Source organism: Pleurodeles waltl, chromosome 1_2, assembly GCF_031143425.1.
Source record: "Pleurodeles waltl isolate 20211129_DDA chromosome 1_2, aPleWal1.hap1.20221129, whole genome shotgun sequence".
NCBI lineage: Eukaryota > Metazoa > Chordata > Amphibia > Caudata > Salamandridae > Pleurodeles > Pleurodeles waltl.
The window spans coordinates 731,433,395-731,459,149 of record NC_090437.1 but is presented as its reverse complement, the minus strand read 5'-3'; the positions used below and the strand labels follow the sequence as shown (position 1 = coordinate 731,459,149).

The window sequence follows — 25,755 nt, the reverse complement described above, 5'->3', positions numbered from 1 at the left end:
ACAGCACTCTGCTGGACTCCTTCTTTGCTGTGCTGACCTGCTTTCCTTTTGTGTTGGTGGGAAGGACTGGACCTGCATTTCTTAAACTCAGAACCCAGAGTGACTCCAAGGGCTAGTTGGAAGACCTACATATTTGAAGCCTCAAGGACATAACAGCCTTGCATCTGCACTTAGACTATGTCATCTAAGAGTCTGTTCTGCTTGTGGTTCCACCTCAGTCTTGGACCCTTCAGAGTGGGCCTAAGGTACTCCACCAGCCTGTGGATCCAGCAGAACAAATGCATTTCCTCTGTTGAGCAGTGCCAATCTGAACAGATATTTTGGATCCTTTATTGATGCTTCTTGTCTTGAAATATTATTGATGCTTCTTGTCCTGGAAATACAACGCTCTCTCAACAACAAATAAATAAGCTAAATTTGCTCAACTACGACGCTCCTTGTATCTCCTGTTAAATTGCATTATACTGAATCAAAGGTTTTGGACCTGAAATTATGATTTAAATCAAGACTAATTTAGTGGGGCTTTACCATCTTTCGCATTGTATTCTTCTCCTGGAGGACGTGGGTCCTTGTCCTCCGGCAAAGTTCCCACACCTACTTCATGAACCAGGCATTCCACACAGGAAGATAGTGCCATTGGACCCTCTCCATCTATTGGAGTCAGTTTTGCCAATCTGAACAGAACTGATGCTCCACCACCGCTGTGTGGATTGGACTCGTCACAAAGATTTGCAGCACCACTGCAGCCTGCATCGCCCTCAGAACTGCCATTGCATGATGCACCCTTGGCACAGGCCCTTTGAAAACGACTCCGGGCTCCACATCGCAGTCTTGCAGCTCTTCACAACTGACACATCACCCTGCCTCTGCATTGCATCCCTGACACCGAATACCAAAAAACACCAACGGAGAAGGACCTTACACTGCAACCTTGCCGCATCTCAGAACCGACACATCACCTCAGTTGTTTGACGCATCTACAATGCAGGTCCACGTAACGCCCTGCAAGCTAGGATTGATGGTACCTTTGGTTGGCAGGCCTAGCTGAGTCCCTGTAGCCAGCCTTGCTCAATTGCAGTGGGCCTGAACATGTGACTTTGTCCCAGTCTGGTGCGACCAGATATCCACAGATGACACTTTAGGGCTTTTGGCATTTTTTTACCTAAAATTTTACAATTCAATATTTCAGATTCTACTAATTGGTTTTTGATGTTTTGCTCATTGTTTTATTTATTAAATTCTGATGTATTCTAACTCTGTTGTAGGTTCCTTTTGGGGTGTGTTATCACAGTTTTACTGTTTGAAGTGTTGCACAAATACTTTACACAATGCCTCTAAATCAAGCCTGACTGCTCTGTGACAAGCTACTAGGGGGTTAATCACAGGTTACTTTGGGGTTTATTGTGACTTACCCTGATAAGGATTTGGGTTGTTGCATGCCCAAGAATCACACCCCAGTTACCGAACACCCAGTTTCATAAAGCAGGCAATTGAGTGCGAATGTGCAAGCACATGCAGTTAATTATGATCTGAGGTAATGTGAACACATTTCCTTTCATTGGTGATCACACTACCTATACCTTTAGTACAATCTTTAGTAGAAGCACTGTGGTGTTTGTAGGACAGTTAATAAGGTGCTACATATAACAAGTGCCTGAAAGATTTTTTGTTGTGTGGTTTTGCAAGGGGAAATCAAGGACTAATGAACATATTATTTCAAAACATACAAAAATTACTAGCTTCACATAAAGTCCGTTGTTCGTGAAGGTCTTGAATTCAATTGTTGGTCAGTATTCCTGTTGAAAGAATGCTTATATAAAACATATTTCTGCATCAGTGTTCTGAAAGCACTTTGCTCTTTCTAGAATGACGCTTCATAGTATCTTCATTATTTACATATTTTGGCACTGAAGCTATATAATATATGATTTGAATTTCTAATGGATTTTGTTGACATTTATTAAAAATACCTACTGTAATTGGTTTCTCAAAATAAAGAACAATGCAAGATGTGTTATTCTCTGACAGCATTTAAAAAATACATTACTACACTTTATGGGTGCGTTTCACAAAGAAAATTGGAAGACTTTGGACAGTGATCACTGTCTCCACCTAAATGCAAATTTATAACCGACAAGGAGCTTTCTGTTTTGCGGAATGACAGCAGCATTTTAACAAAGAAACTGCATTACCCAGAATGAATTTCCTTATGAAAGGAAATTAAAATGACACCAATACAACTGAGGATATAAAAGGGCCAGCTGCCCAACACCCCTCCTTTTTTTTTTTGAAGCGTGGTTGTGTTCTGTGTATTGACATGCTGTTGGTCATTTAATATACAAATGCATTTATTTGTGCGAAGGGTTTTCTCCTTCGGAAGCATTTTTCTCAGCATGTGTGAGCATGGGTTGACACTGTGCAATTGCATTCTTCATGATCAACTTGGAAGCCTATTTCCCTCTAGGGAGTGTTTGAAGTTTTGGTTTATTTACTTCTGCTCCTGTGAGGTAATCCTTTTTATTGCAGCCTTTGTGGCAGTGTGGAGAGTAGTTTTCACCAAGCCCATACATCTGTAATTCAGTTTTCTTGTTTTTGTCAGCTTCACTCACAGTGTTTAATCTTTAATTGTTTTCTTCCTTCACTCATGCAGCTCCTGCCTATTTCCTTTGGTTGCTGTGAATTCAGCAAGCCTTTCTTAAAGCAAATGATATGCTATTATTATTTTTGTTGTTACCAAACTATATTGAATACCCTTTTGCTTTGTACATTACAAAAATGTTTGAAGATACAGGTAGGGGTTCTGTTACCCCTGATTAATGTATCTGAAATTCGTAATCAATAAACAAAATAAGGAGAGGTTGTTGCGCAATACACTCATATACACAAGTACATGCACGCATGTGCACACACACACACACATGCTCACACACACACATTACCTACTGGCTATAGCCAGTAGGTAGTTACAGTTAGGACCAACTTTTCTCATAGATGAAGACTTTTTTGTTTTGCTAGTAACTTTGGCGCTGTTTGATTAATCTTAATGAAATTCTCAAAACTAGCTGTCTGGAAAGTTTTGGAGTGATTCATCAAGCCAGGGCTGAGAAAAAGGGAGGATCCCAAAACTCTTTTTCACCATGCAATGTATATGGGAATTTATCATTTTTGGAACATGACTACAGCCCAAACCACTGAATGGATTTACACCTAATCTGGAAGAAAGCTTGATTGTGGTCCAGAAAGATCTCATTTTGTTATGTGGTGTAAATTTGTTCAATAGTTTGTTAAGGAAAAAAGTATAGATCTCTAGGGACACGGGTACAGGTGGGGGATCAATGTGTACATGTGGATTCAGGAGAAAGGCAAGACCCTTATTGGCTAGCCTCAACCTGACAGGAAAGTTGTGGTTGGCATTTTGATTTTTGGCTGGGCCTCTTGAGAGAAAACATAAATAAAAGCACACATCAGGGGTCAGGAGAGAGGTATTCTGACCCTATAGGACACATGGAGGGGTCTCTGAGGGACCACTCATTGGGTAAAAAATTGCCCAAATTTTTTTAATGGCCAAAATGTGGATACATTGTGGGGCACAGCGAGATGCCCAGTGCAAATCAGCAGTGGATCCATGGATCCAAAGCCAAATGGAACAAAAAAAAAAATCACAAACCATACTCCTGCCGCACGACGGACAGAGGACCTGTGCAGCGAGGGGTTGGGACATGCCCTGTGGCCAACTCCCGCCACAAATGGCCAAAAGACATGCATGATGGTGGTTGTATTAACATCCAGTACTTATATATTGCTTCACTTTAATAAAAACATAGAAATTCACTGAAAAAAGCAAAGGTTTCTGGGAAGTTATAGTTCTGTCCATGGTTTTCCCACACAAAACCATCGAAATTCAGCAGTTGTAGTAATATTTATCGTTATAGTTATCTGAAGAAACTATAACTTGTGCCATTAAGTAATTTACGGCCACGAGTTATAGTTTCTTACCATAAATATAACTATAAATATAACTGTAACTGAATTTCTATGGTTTTGTGTGGGCAAAACGTGGACCTAAATATAACATGCATGCAACCTTTTCTTTTTTTCAGTGAATATAGATACACACTGAAACACAAACACACACACACACACACACACACATATATATATTTATATTCACTGAAATAAACAAAGGTTACAGGGATGATATAGTTAGGTTAAAATTTTACACGCACAAAACCTCAGAAATCCATCAGTTATAGTTATCTCAAGTAGATATAACACATGCCTTAAGGTAACTATAACTTGCGCCCCAGCCGTACACATCTTCCTCATCAACAATTTCACTGCAACTGTTGCAGTGATACTATCAATGATGTCATGAGGAAAGTAATATGTGGGGCAATTAGCATGTATGGCGAGAGAAATTGCATGGGTAAAACTTGTTTTGGGATCTCCCCTTTTTTCAGCCCCTCCTTGATGGCCCACCCTGAATCCTTCCAGACAACAACTGCAGTGACTGGAAAACTAGTTTTGAAACTTGTGTGATGATTTGTCAAATAGTGCTAAAGTTATTAGGAAAACAAAAAAACACTACCTACTGACAACTCCCAGTAGGTATTTAGGAAGAATCTCTAAAAAAGAACCTTACTGACTTCTTCAACTCATCCACTTTGTTACCAAACCAGTGTCCTCTTCTGTTAATGCAGTAGGACGTAGGATACTAAGTGGCCTCGTCCATATCTGGCAACCCGTCACAATCAGGGGGAAGAGGTCAGCTGAGTCTAATCATTGTGATAAGCAGACTGGCATGAGAGGTCACACAGACGGGTGCAGTACTTCTCTGTTATTGGTGAGGACTTTAGTTCCGCTTGGACTGTTTCTGTCATGAAATATATTGTGGTCAGCTGAAAAGACCAATCCATACAATAATGATATCTGTTATGATGATGCTGCTTATTTTTATGTTTTTAATGATGATGGTGATGATGATGGCATGACACCTGCTAAAAAGCATTGTGCATACTCATTCCCTGAAGATTTCCTAGATGCTGTGGGAATTGCCATTTTAATCCAGGATTTATGCAAAAATCCAATTTGAATGAATTGTTCCTACCTTCATTTACAAATAAGTATGAGTGGGCAAAATCAAAGCATCAATTGATAGATCTTCAATAATGAAGAAAAGGGCTGAATTCCCCAGACCCTCTTTCTCCAACAAAAGGTCTGAAACTCCGGTTTTAGATCCCAAAATTGTCACCTTTCTAACAAAGAAGGTAAAATATAATTGTCCTCATGGCAGGACAAAGTCCTGAATTTCTCAGGTTCCTTAACTTGGTTTTATACATGGCTAAAATAGGCTAAATTATCAGGGGAGGAACTAGATCCTGAGGTTGTTTTGAATTGGGCCCAAAGGGCCATATGTTTTTTGGGCAACACAAATGCATCACTCTTCTTTGAGAGATGTAAGAGTCTTCTTTTGACCTTAAGTTGGATGGTATGGTTGACTCGGAGGCTGGAGGCACTGTCCAAGGGACACTGTTTGGAGATGATTATGTTAAACAGATTCATAAATATGTTCAAACATTTACAACTTTGGACAAAGCTTACACCTTCCTCAGGAAATTCTTTGGTAGAGTCTCTCCAGGGCCAGTGGATTCAGAGGTTGTTTCACCAGTCAAGAGACCTACTTCAGACCATGCACTGGGCTCTAGGCAATTTCTTCTAGGCTGGTCTTCAAAGAAGATTTGACATATTGGCTGATTCTCTGGACAAGTAAGGGGAGGGAGAGTACAGGATAAGAGTGCTCATCCTACCATTTGCAAACGTTGATGGAAGGATGGCCTTTTTGTCAAGGAATGGAAAGCACTTTCACAGGATCCCTGGGTACTTCAGACCATGACAAGTTTTTGTAATCCCCTACTCACCAATTTTTTTTTCCCAAGAACTGACAGTCTTGGTGTCAAAAAAGTGGAGGACTTATTATCCAAGGGTGTGATACAGGGATATGGATTTCACCCACAGGGCTTTCTAAACAACATCCTTCTTGTGCAGAAAAAAGAACAAGAAATTAGAACTAGCCTTAAAACTAAAGAGTCTGAATCAATTTGTTGTTTACAGACACTTCAAGATGGAGACAGTGGCAACTTTAAGAAACTTTTTGTTATTGGGGGATTGGCTGATGAGGCTGAACCTCAGAGATGCGTACTTGACAATTCCCATCTATTATCCTCACACAAAATAGTTTGTTTGAGGGACTCATGTGTTCAGGTTTAAGTTTTTTTCTTTAGGACTATCCTCAGCACCTTGGTGTTTTACAAAACTTCTGATGGTCATCTACTTAGATGACATGATAACAAGTTTGACTCTGAAAATCGCTATTAAAGTGGTACTTCGTAAACCTAGAGCCTGTGAATTAGTGCTGCTAGTGCCTGCAGCACCTATTGTACCACCTACCTAAGTACCCTTTTAAACATGCCTCATGCCTGCTATTGCAGCCTGTGGATGCAATTCAAACTTATATGTCAACCTGGAAAAATAAACAGGGTATACACCTCCCTTTTTACTGTATATGCCACTCCAAGGATAAGCTTTAAACAGCCCAGAGGACAGGGTGCAATAAATTAAACAAATGGACATGTACTTTTAAGTTTTACTTGTCCTGGTAGTGAAAAACGCTTAAATTTGTCTTTCACTATTGCAAAGCTTACATCTCTGTTAGAGTAACATTGGGTTAAGTTACTGCATTTAAAAAGTGATATTTCAAATTGGGAGCGGGAAGGAATGTTGAGTGTGGTCTCTTGAGAATTGTAATTTAAAACCCTCCTTATTATTAAAGTCGGATTTGAAGTTACACTTCTGAAAATGCTTTTTTGTCCTAACCATTTGGTGTCTGCAGCCTGTTTCCTAGGTGTAGCTGCCAGTTGGTCTTTGCATATTACTCCCAGACAGTAAAACAAAAGAGCACAGCTGTTGGCATGATGGGCGATCTGTGACTTGATGAGGTGAAGGAGCTGACACCTACCACACTTACACATCATAGTGGTTCGGCCTCAGCACACGCACAAAGGGTTTGACACTAGACCATTGTGACCCCAGAGATTCTGGGGTCAGGGCAGGGAGGCAGGAAATTTCAAGTATCACTGGAAAGGAAACTTCCAGAACCTTCTCTTACTTCAAAGTGGACACCAGGTATAAATATTGGACTCTCAGACCCACATCTTCACTACACCTCTGAATCTGTGGACTGCTCTGCAAAAAGGACTGCTACTCTGTCACCTCACTGCCTGCTGCCCTGCTGCCTGGGTGAAGGACTAGACCTTCATCGTGAGCCCAGGACCACCAGAGTGACTCCAAGGGCTAGGAGACTGGCCACTTGATCAGAGCCACAGGGACAGAAAAGGTTCCAACCACCTTGAAGCCAGTACCTGGACTCTGTCTGCTGTGACTTCTACCCCCAATGTGGTGCTATCCCCAGTCCTGGGCCATTGAAAGTTGACCTGAAGGTACTCTAGGTGTCCAGCTGTGGTTCTGTGAGCACACTCAACACAGTGCAAAGCATCTCTTTGCAGCCCCTTCAGAACCACTGTAGCACAATGCATCCTCAATACGAAGCTCGCATCACAGGCCACCGTCTCCTCAGAACTGCTGCTGTATGATACATCTTTGATGCTGAACTTCATATCACAAGCCTTTTGTTACGAACAACCCCAACAATGACATAGGACTTTGCAACGCAGCCCTGAAGCGCCTTAAGAACTGCTGGTGTGTGACGCAGGACTTCATATTTCTACCCCCTTGTCTACGGAATATTCAATGACACAGAACGTCTCACTGCAGTCTCGCAGCTCCTCATAACCACTGCTGTGTGATGCAATCTGAGTGGAGAATGGCGCAAAGCTCTGCAAACCAGTATTTGAGAATTTGTTTCAGTGGGCCTAACTGGGCCATTGTAGCCAGTCAGTGCACCATTGTGGCCTGCCTTAACTTGTGACTTTGTCCCTGTCTGGTGCAACTAGATAACCACAGTTGGTGCTTTATGCTTCTAGACACAGGTTTTACTTAAAACTTTGAATTTGCATATATCTGGTCCTACTGATTGGATTTTTGTTGTTTTTGGTCTCAAGAAAGGCATTACATTTGACTCTATCTTTCTAAAATACTATGGGATTTTTCTTGTGTTGTGTTCTCACTTTATTACTGTTTGAATTGGTGCATAAATACTTTACGCATTGCCTGTAAGTTAAGCCTGACTGCTTTTGTGCCAAGTCACCAGAGGGTTGAGCACAGGTTAATTTGGAGATACTTGTGCTTCACCCTGACAGAGATTGTGGTTGCTCCTTGAGTGGAGTTTAACCCCTTCAACCAATAAACCAATTTTAAAAAAACATGGATTCCTAAGGGTTTTTGGTGGCTGGAGAACAAGGATTGCTCAAGCTACCAACAGAAAAACTAACCTCTAACTGGAAATAGTTAAGGAATATGCTAACTTATTCTCTTGTATCTCTCAGACACTTGGCAAGAAATGTCTCCAGGCATCATCAATAAATGCATGCTGTATTCTCAGGCCCACTGCATTTCATGGCACATCAAAGATTAAAAATAAAACACTCAATTGATGGACTGACATAGTCTGTGTTTATTGTTCCAGAGGCAGAAACAATGGGAGACACAATATAGCCACCTGAAAGAGTCACACCGTTTTCAGAACATCCTCAAACATTGTATTAAACTAGGATGCAAGTCTTCATAGCTAGGGTGCAAGATGTGACAATGTTTGGACTAGTGGAGGATGGTCCGAGAAGTTGTCATTAGGACATATATATTGTTTAGAGCTTCTAGCAGGCTTCTTTGTAATTCAAAGCCTGGCAAAACAAAAGGCAAGATGCTTAAATCTGTTACGAGTGGATAATCTGACAGCAGTCCGATATGTGAACAAGTTGTGAGTAACACTGTCAAAATCCCTAACAGAAATAGTCAAGACAGTTTGGGCCTTTTGCCTTCAGCACTAAGGGGGTCATTCCGACCCTGGCGGTCCATGACCGCCAGGGCCGGGGACCGCGGAAGCACCGCCAACAGGCTGGCGGTGCTTCCTGGGCCATTCTGACCGCGCCGGTTTACCCCTGGCCCAGGGAATCCTCCATGGCGGCGCTGCTTGCAGCGCCGCCATGGGGATTCCGACCCCCTTCCCGCCATCCTGTTCCTGGCGGTTTTTACCACCAGGAACAGGATGGCGGGAACGGGTGTCGTCGGGCCCCTGGGGGCCCCTGCACTGCCCATGCCACTGGCATGGGCAGTGCAGGGGCCCCCTAACAGGGCCCCATAATGATATTCAGTGTCTGCTTTGCAGACACTGAAAATCGCGACGGGTGCCACTGCACCCGTCGCACCCCTACAACTCCGCCGGCTCCATTCGGAGCCGGCTTCATTGTTGAGGGGGGTTTCCCGCTGGCCCGGCGGGCGGCCTTCTGGCGGTCGCCCGCCGGCCCAGCGGGAAAGCCAGAATGGCCGTCGCAGTCTTTTGACCGCGGTGTGGTCATTCGGCGGTTCCCTCCAGGCGGGCGGCTCCCGCCGCTCGCCGGGGTCAGAATGACCCCCTAAATGTCTCTGAAGACGAAAACTCTGCTGGAATAAATCAGTTACCAAAATGTTTCAGTTGAAGGCTGGATCCAAATGCTCTGGCTTTGGATGCTTTCCTCCAGGATTGGTCACTGAGGATCCATTATGCCTTTCCGCCTTTCATCATTCTATCCAGATGCCTCACATGTGTTCGCACTCACCCATTAAAAGTGATTAAATTCACTCATAATGGAGATCCTAGCCTTGGTATTCACTCTGATTAGCGCTGCCAGTGGATTATCCAATATTACCTCCTGTCTCACCTCATATCTTGAGGAACCCACAAGGCAAGGTTCATGAATCAGTCATAAGGGGCACATTGATGTTGGTGACATGGAATGTCTCAGGCCGGTTGGAGATCTGACAAGAATTTCAGAAATCACTTTTAGCCATAGTGAGTCATTGTTTCCCAGAGGAATTCCTTGGGCATATCAGAATGGAACTGTTGGACTAACAGGTGTTTGGAAAGGAATCAAGATCCCAATTCAGTGAATGTAACCATGGTCCTCCATTAATTAGTCTCTTTAGCAGCAATCCCAAAGTCTTATAGGGCAGTGAATTGCTATAGGTCATCTATTTCAGCAAGGCATAACAAGGTGGATGGGAAACCCATAGGCGAACATCCTGTAGTTTGAAAGGAGTTAGATTTTTGAATCCACCTAAGCCAGATATACTTCTACGTGGACTATAGACAACATTTTAGGTCTGTTTGAATCATGGGCAGATAATTAAGGTTTGCCATTCAAAATCTTTGTCCCCCAAATCAGTGATGCTATCGTGTTTAGTTTCCTTCAGGAGAGTCTCAAATGTTCAGGTCCTAGACATACAAGGTATCAGGTTCACCTCGGACGGCGTCCACTTTAATATAGTCAAATGTACCAATGGTTCCACCACGCATAGTAAATTCCTGACTTTTCCATCTCACCCTGTAGTTAGGTGCTGTCCTAAATTAGTGGAAGTTATTAGGGATCTGAGAACACAGGAATGATAGGCATTAATTGCTTGTTAAAATGACGCACCCATAGACACCTATGGGCCTCCCTGTGCTTTGCTGCACTGATGTCAACATTTTCTAAGCTTGTGCAGCAAAGAATCACAATAGCATCAAAACGTCTGATGCGATTGTGCTAACGACCACCCTGGTGTGCCGTATTACAAATACAGTGCAACCATGGTATTGGTGCCCCTGTGTGTTTAGCTGAGAATGACACAGACCAATTTGGTGCGCAGTTAGCGAGAGGGACTATGACTTCTAAGGCCTTATGGGCAGGTTCTAGATTGGATGATATCTTGAAGGCAGTGGACTGGTCTAGATTCTCTACATTCTACTGTAAACTGGTTGAGCATGAAGCCACAACAGTAATACATCTGCTTTGAATATGCTTAATGGTTTGCCTCTTGTCCTGTTATGGAAGAGCTTCTCATAACAGGTTGAGTAGGAGAGTCCTGATTTTAAAAATTCTATGTTTTTTCCTAGTTTCCTCAACAACCAATGTTCAATCTGGCCACTAAAGGGACGATATTGGATGATGATACCTAGATTACGAAGGGGCGCCTCAGAAGGTCCTGAATTCTAGATGTGACAAAACAATCTGGCTTGGAATCTGACTACTTCAATTGTTTTTGCTTATAAGACTTATATGTTTAAGTCTCCTTTTTTAACATCAAAAAAAGAGGAGGAGCATAGAGCAATTGGTCTTTTTATCGCCTCAGTTCAGTGTTTAACTTGAGCTGGTGGTTGGACCTTGTGGGAGTAAAATCCCTTCTAATCTCATAGTGGAAAGAGGAATGAGAGGAATTTATGAATGAGTGCAGTTGTACATGTTTGTGAGCTTTCACAAACTACTGAGGTTAACTTTGCATTGGAATGCTCATTTTTCCACTCTAGGGTACAGAGAATTCTGCAATCGTGGAGAAGATTTCCACATTCATAAATGAGCTGCCAGGAATACCTTTCTCATTTTCTGGCAGATATTAAAAAGGTAAATTAGGTCACAAACACATGTTTATGACCAATTGTATCCTTTTAAAGTATAGCGATGGCTTTCGTCATTCTAAAGTGCCAGCCAGGAACCAAATTTATGGAATGCCACAAACCGGCGCTAAGCTTGGGCTAACGTCAGTAAAAGTGACGTTAGCCGGGAGGGGGTTGCGGTAGGGGTGAAAGGCGTTTTGCCTCAAACAATGACGCTAGGCTGGTTAGAGGCAAAAAAAATGCAGTTAACCTGCCTAGCATTATTTCCTGATAAACAACCATCCTAACACATGAGTCCTGTCTTACAAAAGACAGGAGCCATGCCCACCACCCCAATGGCCAGCACAGGGGACCAGGGTCCCCTGGGCATGGTGATTGTACCCAGTGCCATGCAGGGGGTCCCAAGTTAGAGCCCCTAATGGCACTTGAAAAAAAATTATTTACCTGGGATGGGATCCCCCATCTTCTGGTGTCCCTCTGGTGTGGGTGGGGGTGTTCCTGGGGCTTGTGGACGGCACCTGTGGACCCATTACATGGTGTTTAACCATAGAAATGGGCCCACAGGTCCCCTAATGCCCGGCCTGGCCCAGGCGTTAAATAATGGTGCAAAGCAAGCTTTGCACCATTATTTAGCCCCTCCTCCCACCCGTGAGTCATTTTAGCACGGGGATAAATATGGGGCTTTGGGTATAGCACAATTCTTTCGATGGGAATGCCTAACTTGCATCTCATTTACGCAAGGTATGTGCACACATCCCAAAAATGGTGCAAACTCCAATATTTTGACGCTAGACATGTCTAGCGTTAAAATATATATATGGAGTTGTTGGAAAATGGGTTATTGGTAAGGGCAGGTAAGTACCTACACTTAGCAATAGGCCACTAACCTCCACTTAGGTCCAGTTAGGTCTCAATAAATTAAACTCAGATCACAAAATACAGTAAAAATCCAACAACAATTTATAAAAATAGATTATATTTGTATCTTTAAAATGACCACAAAGCGAATAAAATTGGATAAGGGGAACAATTGATATGAATTTTTAAAGAATTAATGCTTTCTAGCGCACAGAAACAAAAATGGCCAATCTGGTCGCACCTCAACCGAGGCAAAGTCAAAGTTTAATGCCGATCGTGATGGAGCCCGGCTTGGCTACAGCCCGAGGGAGACCTCAGTCAAAACTTTACCTTAGGACTTAGTCGTTTTTCTGGAGATATTCTTCAGCGGGACCAAGTCGCCAGTCCAATCCGACCTCCTAGAGCTCTTCCTTGGATACGCATCGCGGGAGCCCTCGGTGGAGATTTTTACCTTCGGACTTAGTAATTTTTTCGAGGTGAAAATCCTTTGACTGGGGCAAACCTGAATCTTGATCCGACGTCCTTGGAGACCTTTTCGGATACACTGCCTGGGAGGTCCCGGTCAACTTCCTACGTTCGGACATAGTCACTTTTTCTGAGATTTTCTTCACCGGGACGAACCTGCAAGTCAGGCCGGATCACGGTTGAGGCAAGCCGGCTAGAGTTGCCGCAGCCGGTCAGTCCCTTTATGGAGCTTTTTTCTAAAAGTTCTCCAAATTTCTGGGTCTTCTTCCAGATGTTCTTTTAAGGTTCTTTTGAGGTCCACAGCTCACCCCAAGGCTCCAAAAGCTCTGAGATGCTCCTTGCTGGTGCGGTCTACAACTCCCAGAATGCTCCTGGCGCAAACTCCTTTTTGGCTACTGGACAGTGGTCCTCTGGTCAGTTTCTTCAGGAGTTGGTGCAGGGGACTCTGGTTAGCAATTTTTCATCTTTAGCAAACAGGGGGTCCCTCCTTGAACCAGTTGAAGTCAGGCAAAGTCCTTCCTGTAGTGAAGCCCAAGTGTGTAGCTGGTGCAGTCCTCCAGTGTCCAGGTCAGAGGTCCAGCAGGGCAGTCCTTCTTCTTCTGCAGTTCATTCTTGTTAGAATCTGATAGGCATCTCGGGTGTGGGTGCAGGTCTGCCAATTTTACCCTTGCTCCTGGGTGAAAAACAGGGGGGTCCTGGATCTCAAATCAGGGGCAGGGTCCTTCCCCCTGTGATGACCACTTCCTGGGAAGTGTGGCAAAAATCAATCCCAGGAAGCAACATTCCTCAAAATCCATCATGGCTGAAAGTGATTTTTGGAGGCTACAGCTGGCTGAGCCCATCCACTGGTGTGGCTAAAAATCCCAAACACACCACTCTCCTGCCCTCTCATAATCTAATCAAGGGGGCACCTAATTGTCTTGGTTTGCAGGATGTGAGGGTGTTGCTGGGTTGCTCCAAATGTCCTTCCCCACCTTGGAAGACCAGTTTGGCAGCCCTCCCCTTCCTGCTTCCCCATCTGCTGAGGGGAGATCTCCTCCCCCAGGCACATCTCCTTGTGTTGAGCCAGGTCACTTCACACCTCATCCAGGCAGCCTGGCCATGCTGCCAGAGGCTTGCCAATCAGAGCAAAGCAGCAAAAACACTGCAGGGCTGAAGTTGGAAACCTTTCAGGTAAAGTTTATAGCTCCTTACCTTAACAAATTATATTAAATCCAACAACTGGAAGTTACCAAACTTGTGGTATCTGTTACTTAGGGAGTCTTTTAAAATTAAAATAAAGTCTCCCCATTCCAGCCTATGAAGGCCATTCACTACAATGAGGGAAAAACAAATTTGTCTGTTTTACCTCACCAGGGCTTAAAAAATTATTATAATAAGGTCCCTGCTTAAAGTTACATGGCACCCAGCCCTAGGGCCACATAGGGCACACCTTAGGAGTGACATAGATAAAAATAAGGTAGTTTAAGACTAAGGAACTACTTTTAATTCCAAAGTCGAATTTGCACGTCAATTTAATTTAAAATAACACTGGGCACCCCAGCAGTGCACCTATGGGGGCACCGCCCATGCTGGGGTCCCTAAACCTACATGCCCTACCATATACTAGGGACTAATAGGTAGGTTGACTTAGCCAGTTATAAGTAGCCTAATTTGCAAACCGATTTTACACAGAGTACAGGCCCTGGGACTAGTTAGCAGTACCCAGAGTACCATTAGCGTCAGGAAAACACCAGCAGAAAGTGAAAAATGAGGCCCTCTGCAATCATCCCTGTTTTCTAACAGGAGTTAAGTTTGCACCGAATTTGCGTCAAAAATAATGACGCAAATTCATCGCAAACATAGTATAAATATGCCCCTATATGTCTACACGGTCCTTAGTATATGGGTAAAAACATCAATAGCTGCACCGCACCAAAGAATATTGAGCAGTGAAGATAAAGAAAACAATGAAAATGGCATAACGCACAGAGAGCAGAAGTCGAATAAACAATTTAGAAAAGAACTGGTTTGATTTAAAAACGTTTTGAATTATTCCGAGAGCATCTGACTGTCACAAAATAATTGACATGTTATCCAATGGTACCACTTTAGGGAAAATATTTAAATGCTTCTGCACTAGACTCATTATCACAGTAAGTACTACTGTTAGTATACGGCTGTTATTCTTATACTGGTAAGATAACTTCTCTTCCTATATGACACTCATCTTGGCTTACCATAGAACAACTCAAAGCCTTCTATGTAGATGAGATACCTTAACTAAATTCCAAACAAGATGTACACCAATTGTCTTTTTGGGCACCATTAGTAGTAAAAGTTGGCTGCATGGTCCCTTTAAAGCAAATTGCATTAAACTATGGAAAAATACATTGACATTGCAATCAATGGACAGTGTTTTGTTTTAAGAAAAACTGTGTTCCAAAGTACATACCTGAAATCGAAGAAGTCTAGGGCTGTCATTGTTTCCAAAACTGTAAACTGCTCCACCAGAAGTTTGAGGATTATTGAGATGCGATGCATTCGAGTAACAACTTTCAGCATGTTCCTCTCATCTCTCATCTTTTTAGAGAAAAAAAAACATTTTGAGACAAGTTATGAGATTGGCAATGCAACATGGAAGCAGTGTTTCAAAGCTGTAAACTTACATCATATGTTCAATGAACCGATGATTTGTCCACAAGTTTAAGTGAAATTAGGGTCACTTGTACGACTGACCGATGCATTGAATCGGGCCATTTACCATGGCAAAAATTATTTTCCAAATGTATACGCATCCAAACTGTGATTCTCCAGTTTCGCAGTTTGGTTGTAGAAGTCGCTATTTGGAAGGGGCATGTTTAGAATGGCCCTTCCAAATTGCGATTTCCAGTATAATAAATCTAACTTTTGCAACCGCAGTGTGGTCGCAAAACCTTTTTCATTTTACCAACTCAAAGTTAGTGGTAAATGCATTTGCAAATTGGAAGGAGTCCCCATGGGACTTCTTCCCCTTTGTGAATGTTGGATAACATTTTTTAAGAGCATGCAGTGGTTTCACAGACCACTGCCAGCTTTAAAAAAAATGAAAAGAAAACGTTTTATTTTTTATTGTTGATAAGCATCCCATCTTTCTTCAAGCAAAGCAGTCTCAGACAGGTGTCAGCAGGCCACATCCCTGTGACAGGGGCCATTCCTAATAGGTCACAAACTGCAGTGTAACTCATTAATATTCATGAGCTATGTAGGAAAGTCCTCCTTTTTGCCCTGGTCACCCCCAAACTTTTTGGACACATACCCTTTTGGTTACTGACTCTTGGCTGTGCCCTGGTTACTGCTTACCAGCCCCAAGGCCAGTGCTCTGTGTAAAGACGAAATGCAAATTAGGCTATTTATAATTGCCAATATTAAACTACCTGGTAGTCCCTAGTATATGGTATGGCATGTGGGTTTAGGGACCCCATCATGGGTAGGTGCACTGCTGAGGTGCCTAGTTTCATTTTAAAGGCAGGCCTGCCTTGCTGGCTGCTTTTCTGACTACAGTTATATGCAAACTCGGCTTTGGAATTAACAAGTACTTAGACTACCTTATTTTTACATATAAGTCACCACTAAGGTGTGCCCTATGTGCCCCTAGGGTTGAGTACCATATAGTTATAAGCAGGGACCTTATAAAAATTGTTTTATAAGCCCTGGTGAGGTAAAATAGCTACATTTGTGTTTTCCTCACTGTAGTGAATGGCCTCCTTAGGCTAGAAGGGGGAGAAGGCAGATTCATACCGTAGTATGAAGAGGTTCTTAACTAAAAGGTTTGGTCTGACCCCAGAGAAATATAGGCTCAAGTTGAGGGACACCAAAAGATGAGCACCCAGTTCTGGGTTGATTTTGTGGACATATCAGTAAAGGCACTAGAGAGCTGGATACAGGGCAACAAGGTAAGTACCTTTGAGGGGCTTTGCAATTTGATTATGAGGAGGCACCTTGTAACTAATTGTGCCCAAGAGAAGCTCCACCAGTATCTAGTTGACTCTAAGTTGACCAACCCCAGAGAACTGGAGGAAGCAGCAGATGACTGGTTGGGAACTAGGGTTAACCAGGAACCCCTCAGATCAGAAAAAGGGAGGACATGGTTCTTCTCAGTGGAAGAACGAAGGGAAAGATGATTGGCGCTATTTGTTTCTCTGCGCTAAAAAGCATTAATTCTTTAAAAAATAATATCTCTGGTTCCCTTTCTCTGATTTTATTTGTTTTGGTGTAATTTTAAAGCTAGAAACATTTCCTATTTTTATTAATTGGTTTTGTATTTTTTTCAACTGTTTTCTGTGTTGTATTTAATTACTGTTTTGTGATACCTGAATGCTTTACGCTTTGTCTCCTAAGTTAAGCCTTGTTGCTCATTGCCAAGTTACCAAGGGTTGAGCTGGGGCTAATTTATTGAGACTTAACTGAACCTAGTGGGGATTAGTGGCCTATTGCTAAGTGTAGGTACTTACCTGCCCTTACCAATAACCCATTTTCCAACAAGGTAGGTCTACTTGCGTCCCACTAGGAATCACAAGTATGAAACAAAACATTTCATACATAAGGAAAAGTGATTTCTAAATAGTGATTTCGATAAAATTTATTTTTGGGAATCGCTTTTGCTATTCTTTGTGCATCTGCCACCAACTTAAAATTACCTTCTCCTCACATCCTCATCCCGTTTCTTACATTGTGAGGCTTGTCAGTCCGTGGAAAGAAGAGAAACCACTGCCACTGAAGCAAATGCACTCCTCTCTGTCCAATTGCGTCCATTTATGAGAAACTGTGGTCCATAATAAACACAATTGGCCACGTATGCACCCTCCTAGACTTGGTATCAGGCATGTCTGTTTAGTTCATGGTGCAGAAAAAAAACTCATTTGGAAACACATGCATGTCCTCCTTCTCCTCAGGTGTTGACTGTGCGTGTGCTTCCCACTCTGGTCCCTTGCTTGAGGGATGTTGACTTGTTCTCTCTCTTTTTGCCTCGTGTTTGTCTTTTGCATTCTCTCAGTCTCCATGCTGGTCTTAATTGGAGCCATGTGGTACTGTTATGGTGTTTGTTCTGCATTTCACTGGCTCCCTGCTTGGCTTGGGGCTGGCATGAATGTGTTGTTCTTGATAATATTGCAGGCTTCATTTGATGGAAATAGATGCCCCCATCCAGGACCTGGGGTGATGTGGAAAGGGACTGGGGATGGACCGCACCCTTTTGTTAAAGATTTTCAGGGTTTGACAGGTGTTTTCAAGTTCCCTTGCTAGATGTGGTCTTGCTTGCTTTGTGTACATTGCTTGGTGGCCCAGTTTTTGTGGGAAAGGTATTATTTTCCATGTGCTGAGGTATTTGCTTCCCTGTCAGTCTTGTGGTCCTTTCTGCTCTTCACATTCTTATGTTTCTGTGATGGCTTTCTGCATCTTGTGCCTCCTTTGTTCATTGGCTATGTTTGTTTGGTGTGCCCCATTTCTTTGGAATGTTGTCCTCTTTTCCATATGAGTCTTGTTTGGTTTTGGACTGCTAGTTGCACTTTCTGTTATTGAGTGGTATAGCCCTTGGAATGTGCTCTTGTCTCCAATTGCGAGGACCCGTGCACAGCCTGGCCTTCTGTATGGCAGCCAGTCTCCCTCTATTGAGCTTGGTGCTTGATGCCTATGGGTTGCTTCTCTAATATTTGCCCTGTGGTTTGCACATAGGTTGGCAGTGCCCTTTCAGTGCTAAGGGTATAGTTTTGTATGCTTGAGTTGATTTTTGGCCTCTCCTCACATATTTTGTGGGGCTTGGGATGTTGGAGGTAGTTTGCCCTGCCCTTCTTTGAGGATCACTGACTCATCCTCCCTCTTACCTGGCTTGCCTCTTGTTTCTTAAGGGTGCTTTATGGTGTCCCCCGTTGCTCCTGCAGCCTCCTTCCTCTTTTTTTGTGTTGGGAATCGTCTGCTGGATGTGTGCGGGCATGAGCTGAACATGTTAATGGCTGGAACTATTCAGTTCATTGCTTCATAGTTTCTGAAATTCCCTTGCTGTGGCTGTGCTACAGTGTCAATAGGGGCACATTGTTGCATGGGGTCCATGTCTTTCACTATCAAGGATGTCTCTGTTTATGGCATACTGAGTTTGGCCTTTGTCTGGGGAGTGATTCCCCTGTCATCTTAGAGCTTTTCCATTGGGGTGCCTAATCCACTCAGCTACACCTTCCTCTCCAATGGGTTTAGCACTGTATCACTGTCTTACATGTGACAATTAACCCTGCTTCTGGCTTTCATCGTTGGTTTCTGTTTAAATCTATCCTGTTTGGTGTAGTTTTGTGACCCCATTTGGTGTGCTGTTTGTTTCCCACTTCAGGTGTTTCCCCTAGGAGCTTGGGATTGGATTTGTTTTGTGGGTCATAGCCTTCTGTCCTAGGCTGTCCCTTGACCTTCTTGTTCAGCACTCCCAGCCCTAAGCCTCTACTTTGTGGTGCAGGTGTCATTGTTTGTCTCTCTATGTCCCCTTGTTTTTGTTTGGACCGAGGTGTGCATGTCCTGTTGGTGTGCTTGCTGCTATACTTTTTGTTGGCTATGGGTTCCTTGACTGGCAACTATCTTTGGCTTCCTTGGCTCTCTCGTTGCTTTGTGGCAGTGAACTATTGTGAGCATCCCCTCTTTTAGGGCCTGTTGATTTGTCCACATTGGTTGTGCCTATTGACTTTTGGACATCTGTTGTTGGTTACCTTGCTTTGGAGTTGATTTAGGCAAGTTGTGGTAGAGCTAGGCCTTTATTAAGTTTCTGTTTTTTAAGGTATACAGTGATGTTATCTGTGGTCAGGAGAGGTACACCTCACAATGTAAGGAAAGAAATGAGGAAACCAAATTAAAGTAATGAAGTCACCTGTAAGTAATCTTTTTATTTGAATAATTCCCAATCCCAGGGCCTAGTTTTCTACTATGCAATAAAGGCAGAAACGTAGGTACACCACAGACCAAGGATGCTTCATTGAAGTCAGACTTTGTTTTATTTTATGCTTGAGTGATACTTGAATATTCTTTTGATCAGAAACATTTTACAAAGCGCGTTGTAGTACATTATAGCAGTGTGGGTTTATATTGTTAAATGAAGATGCTTGAGAAGCTGTTGGTTAATGATGAGTGTATTAAAAACTACAATAATACACATTTCAATTACAAATATACATATATACCAATTGTCTTTTCCTTCATTGGGTTCAACACTGAGAGGAAAAGTATACATAGGAACATATGGATGAAAGTAGATGTTGAGGCATTCATTCAGCACTCTGTATGTTGTCAATACTGCAGTGATTGATATGAGAAATCTAAGATTTACAGGCCAGTGAAAAAGAGGGTCAGCAAAAAGAAGTCCAGTGAAAAGCACCTGTGATTTCGAAGGACCAAAATATAGATTAAATGAGTTTTAGGACTAGCAAGATGTTTAGACTAGGCCTCGGCAAAATTTCTGTTATGCATGAGTTGAGATGTATCTATGTGCTGGATTTAAAAAGCGTACCAAAAGTTCTAGTACATGGGGATGGAGAAAGAAGCTTACCAAAGATTCTAGTACATGGGGATGGAGAAGGGTATGAAGTGGAAATTGGATAGTTTCAGGTAGAGTGCCTTGCACCATGGATCTCAAGAAAGAGGTTATCTTTGTTATGGTTACAAAAAGTGACCTGTGCACCATCCAATTCATGAGTGGTGCAATATCAACTATGTATAGGTAGGGCTCTCTCCAACTCACAGATGCTGTGAATGGACATCATCACAGTGGCAGTGTAATGCATTTACTCGGAGAAAAGACAGAGTGCCAGAGGTAGAAGTGAGCTTTGGGTTATTTAATTGACAGCAAGCAGAATGAGTAGATTTTGCTGCTTATTGCAGAGGGAGGAGGAATGCCTCTAGCCTGATGCATATGTATGGAAGCAGACTTGCATCATATGATATGGTCATGAGCGTTGACATCAAGTTTCTGGAATTAAGTATTACCAGTGTTAGAGAAGATACAGAACAGGACAGGATTATTATGACCTGAATCATGCCTAATAGTCCTTATTGCTCATGTGGCAAAAAAGCATGGTAACAGTTTTCTAGACCTAACCCTGGGATTAGTCAAGAAAGTTGTAGCTATGGCATGGAGTTCGGTTAACATCCCACCAATTACCCAAGGGGTGCAAAGGATTAACTAACAGACAGAAATGAGGATGTTTTCCTGAGCATCAAAGTGCAAAAAAAGATAAGTTGCTAAGGTGCAGCAGACACAACCCTAGCATGGAAGAATATCATGCAATCCTGACCCTTCCACTCTCAGATTACATGCACAGGTAGACTTTAAGCTTGACAAAGAATACAAACGAACATATAAATGTCTGTTCTTTACACATGGCAAACAGAAGCACAGCTATAGACACTATAGTTGACCACCTCCCATCACAAACAATTCCTCCTATCAGCACTGCCCAAACACAGATTCACAACTGACACAACCTAGCTGATAAATGTCCAATAGGCCAGACTTTACCTACTTATTAAATGATTATTAATTTTATAGAAGTTTAGCAGTAGGTATTCACAGAATGTAGCAAGGCAAGACTACAACACACAGGGAGAAAATACTCAATGTGAACATGTAATTGGGGCCGCACTGTGAAACAACACACATTTGAAAATTGGAAAAAATCCCATTTAGGGCTGATTAACACAGATCTGAAATGTAAAGCTGTCTTATTGCTTCTTTATAACTACTCCTAACTATGGAGAAAATTACTGACTTGAATATAATCATCAAAGAATCCCTGGAGGGCTCATGACCTGCATAAATATCCAAATGTTTTAAAAATGTAACGTTTACATATGTAGAATGCCCACCAGGTTCACAAGTACATTTTTGTAAATGTGATGAAATGTGCCTTTGCACATTTCTTTTTTCTTTTTTTCCTCTGGCATACTTTCTTTCCTACGGAAACATTTTTACCCTTCCGTAAGTCATTTGGCTCTGTTGCTTTTCATTTTGTACCCTACAAACACCTAATTTGTCACTCATAGGCATTTTGCCTTCAGTCATCTATTTTTGCTGAATACACTTTCGTTTTCCATAGAACTGCATACTTTAACGCTGCTACCCATTGCTAAAGTGTTTGTGCTGTCTCCTTAGAACATGTTGGACTGGCTTATATACAATTGACATATCTAGTTCACTTTTAAGACCCGAGGAAAATGTCACTACCTCTGCCCAGGTCCTGTAAATTAAATTTTACTAGTGGGCCTGAAGCACTGATTAGGCCACCCACTGAATTAGCTTTTTAAACATGTCTCAGGCCTGCCAGTGCAGCCTGTGGGTACAGTTATAAACTGCTATTTAGGCTGGAAAAAATAACCTTTTTGTCAGGCCCAAACCTTCTTTTTAATACATATCAGACAACCTTAAAAAATGTCTTCGAAAGCCCAGAGGGCAGAGTGCAGTGTATTTAAAAAGAAGTATATGTACTGTTAAATCTTACATGTCCTGGTTGGGTAAACCTCTTAAATTCATTTTTCACTACCACAAGGCCTACCTCTCCCATAGGATAACACTGAAGTTACATAATTACATGTTTTAAGTGTTTTCCAAATGGGAACGAGTAACCCTTTCATGCTTGGTGTCTGTAGAATTGTAATGAAAAATCCTAACTTATGGTGAAGTCGGATTTTAAATTACAACTTTGAAAATGCCACTTTTAGAATGTTGGCATTTTCTTACTTTAGCCATTTGGTGCCTGCAGCCTGTCTCTGTGTCACATTACTGGGTGTAGTTGACATTTTGGCTTTGTGTATTCCTCGTAGACAGCCACACACAATTTGAAGATTAGGTTTGACTGAATAGACCATCACAGGCAGCATGGGAGGGAGGAGCTGGACCCAGCCCCACTTACACTTGAATAGGCTGTGTCCTAGATCCACACGAAGGGCTGTATACTACCAGTAGTTAGTGTGGAGCCAGGGCCAGTTTGGCAGGGCACCCGTGTACTTCAAAGGCATGCCTCTAGAATCTTCTCCCCACTTCAAAGGCACAATGGGTGTTAGACCTGACAGCCTTAGGTTGGTCACCCCCCAACTTTTTGCCTGCCTCCCTCCACTTTTTGACACTGTTTTTGCTGATTTTAGGACTCTGCGCACTTTACCACTGCTAACCAGTGCTAAAGTGCATAGGCTCTCTCCCTTAAAACATGGTGACATTGGCTCATACCCATTTGGCTTATTTAATTTACTTATAAGTCCCTAGTAAAGTGCATTATATGTGACCAGGGCCTTTAGATTACATGCTACTAGTGGGCCTGCAGCACTGGTTGTGCCACCCACATAAGTAGCCCCTTAACCATGCCTCAGGCCTGCCATTGCAAGGCCTGTGTGTAGCAGTTTCATTGCCAATTCACCTTGGCATTTAAAAGTACTGTCCAAGCCTTAAACTCCCCTTTTCCTACATATAAGTCACCCCTAAGGTAGGCCCTAGGTAACTCATAGGGCAGCGTGCTGTGTAGGTAAAAGGCAGGAGATGTACCTGTGTAGTTTATATGTCCTGGTAGTGTTACACTCCTAAATTCTTTTTACACTGCTGTTAGGCATGTTCCTTTCATAGACTAACAGTAGGGCTACCCTCATATACTGTTTGAGTGGTAGATTCTGATCTGAAGGGAGTAATAAGGTCATATTTAGTATGGCCAGAATGGTAATACAAAATCTGCTGACTGGTGAAGATGGATTTAATATTACTATTTTAGAAATGCCACTTTTAGAAAGTGAACATTTCTCTGCACTTAAATCCTTCTGTGCCTTTCAATCCACATCTGGCAGGGTTAGTGGACAGCTCCCTTGTGCATTTCACTCAGACATCCCAAAACACAGGATGCTCAGTTACACCAGCACACATATGCATACTGAATGGGTTTTCCTGGGCTGTGAGGGTGGAGGGCCTGACACTTACATGTCAAAGGACAGTGGCCTACCCTCACACAATGGACAGCTAAACCCCCTACTGGGACCCTGGCAGACAGGATGGAACTGAAAGGGGACCTTGTACACTTCTAAGCCATTCTTTGAAGTATCCCACACTTCAAACGCACATTTGGGTATTTAAACAGGGCATCTGACCCTACCAACTCAGACACTTCTGGACAAGATATCACTGGGGAAGAAACTCTGAACTAGAACCTGCAATCTGCCAAGAGAAGCTGCCTGGCTGCCGAAAGGACTCACATGACTGCTTTGCTTAAAAGGACTTCTGCCTTGCTGTTGCCCTGCTGCCTTTCTGTCCTCTGGCTCTGCTGAGAGGTGCTCTTCAAGGGCTTGGATTGAACTTGCCTCCTGCTCTCTGAAGGCCACAAAGACTTTGGGGCATATTTATACTCCGTTTGCGCTGGAATTGCGTCGTTTTTTTTGACGCAATTCCGACGCAAAACTAACTCCATATTTATACTTTGGCGTTAGACGCGTCTAGCGCCAAAGTCCATGGAGTTAGCGTAATTTTTTAGCGTGGACACCTACTTTGCGTTAATTATATGCAAGGTAGGCGTTCCCGTCTAAAAAATCGACTCCGAGGCATGTGCGTTGGATTTATACTCCCGGGCAAAATTCACGCCCGGGAGTGGGCGGGTCAAAAAAAATGACGTACGGCCGCTTTTGCGCCGTTTTTTAGCGCCTGCAAAAGGCAGGCGTTAAGGGACCTGTGGGCTCTGAAGGAGCCCAGAGGTGCCCTCCCATGCCTCCAGGGACCCCCCCTGTCACCCTTGCCCACCCCAGGAGGACACCCAAGGCTGGAGGGACCCATCCCAGGGACATTAAGGTAAGTTCAGGTAAGTGTTATTTTTTTTTTTTTTTTGTGGCATAGGGGAGCCTGATTTGTGCCCCCCTACATGCCACTATGCCCAATGACCATGCCCAGGGGACAGAAGTCCCCTGGGCATGGCCATTGGGCATGGGGGCATGACTCCTGTCTTTGCTAAGACAGGAGTCATTTCTATGGGGGTTGGGAGTGAAAAAAAATGGCGCAAATCGGGTTGAGACGAAAAAATTGCCTCAACCTGACTTGCCCCATTTCTTGACGCCCAAGCCCCATATCCCCCTACGCCGGCGCTGCCTGGTGTACGTCGTTTTTTTTAACGCACACCAGACGGCGCCGGCGCTAACGTCATTCAATAAATACGGCGCCCGCATGGCGCTTCAGAATGGCGTTAGCCGGCGCAAATTTTTTTGACGCAAAACTGCGTTAGCGCAGTTTTGCGTCAAAAAGTATAATATGGGCCTTTATGTCTGCAAAGAACTCCTGAGAAAATCACCGCACTCTGAACTGGAACAATGCAGCCCGGCTCCCTAAGTGGAGATCTACGCAGCACCAGCATTGCGACCGGAACTTCGTCACAAAGCCCACTGGATCGATGCATAGCCGAGCCAGGATGACGCAGCCCGACTTCCTGCAAGAAGAATGGACGCAGCGGCTGCCATTCGACAGAAATTTCCCTGCATCACCCATCGGATCGAAGCAGCTCCTGTGACTTCGTCCTACATGCCCAGGATTCTCCACATCGTCCCCGGGGCGCCAAAATACCCCGAAACCCAAAGAGGATCCAAGTCTGCGTGCTGGAAATGAATGCAAGGCCCTGGCTGCATGAAAAATATTGATGCATCATCTGTGTGCACCCAGAGAAACCGATGCACACCTCCCCGTTTTCCACGCATCTCCTCCTCTACAGTCCCTTGCAGATAATTTAGAAGCAAACCAGGTACATTGTGCTTGCACGAGACACATAGCTTTTAAGAACTCAAGACTCTTTTTTATCATTCTCTAAAGTGATATTTCAACATGTACTTCAAATCTTGATTGTTTCGGC

The 25,755-nt window shown here is 43.2% G+C and overlaps 1 protein-coding gene across 1 annotated transcript in view; it reads right to left on the bottom strand.

Annotated features, from left to right (window-relative positions):
- The window catches only part of TDO2 (tryptophan 2,3-dioxygenase), a 169,119-nt gene that overhangs the window by 89,029 nt on the left and 54,335 nt on the right, over nucleotides 1–25,755 (bottom strand). The window contains exon 5 of the mRNA XM_069243128.1: nucleotides 15,342–15,469. Coding sequence (XP_069099229.1) covers nucleotides 15,342–15,469 — 128 coding nt within the window. The remainder of the gene's footprint in view (nucleotides 1–15,341; nucleotides 15,470–25,755) is intronic.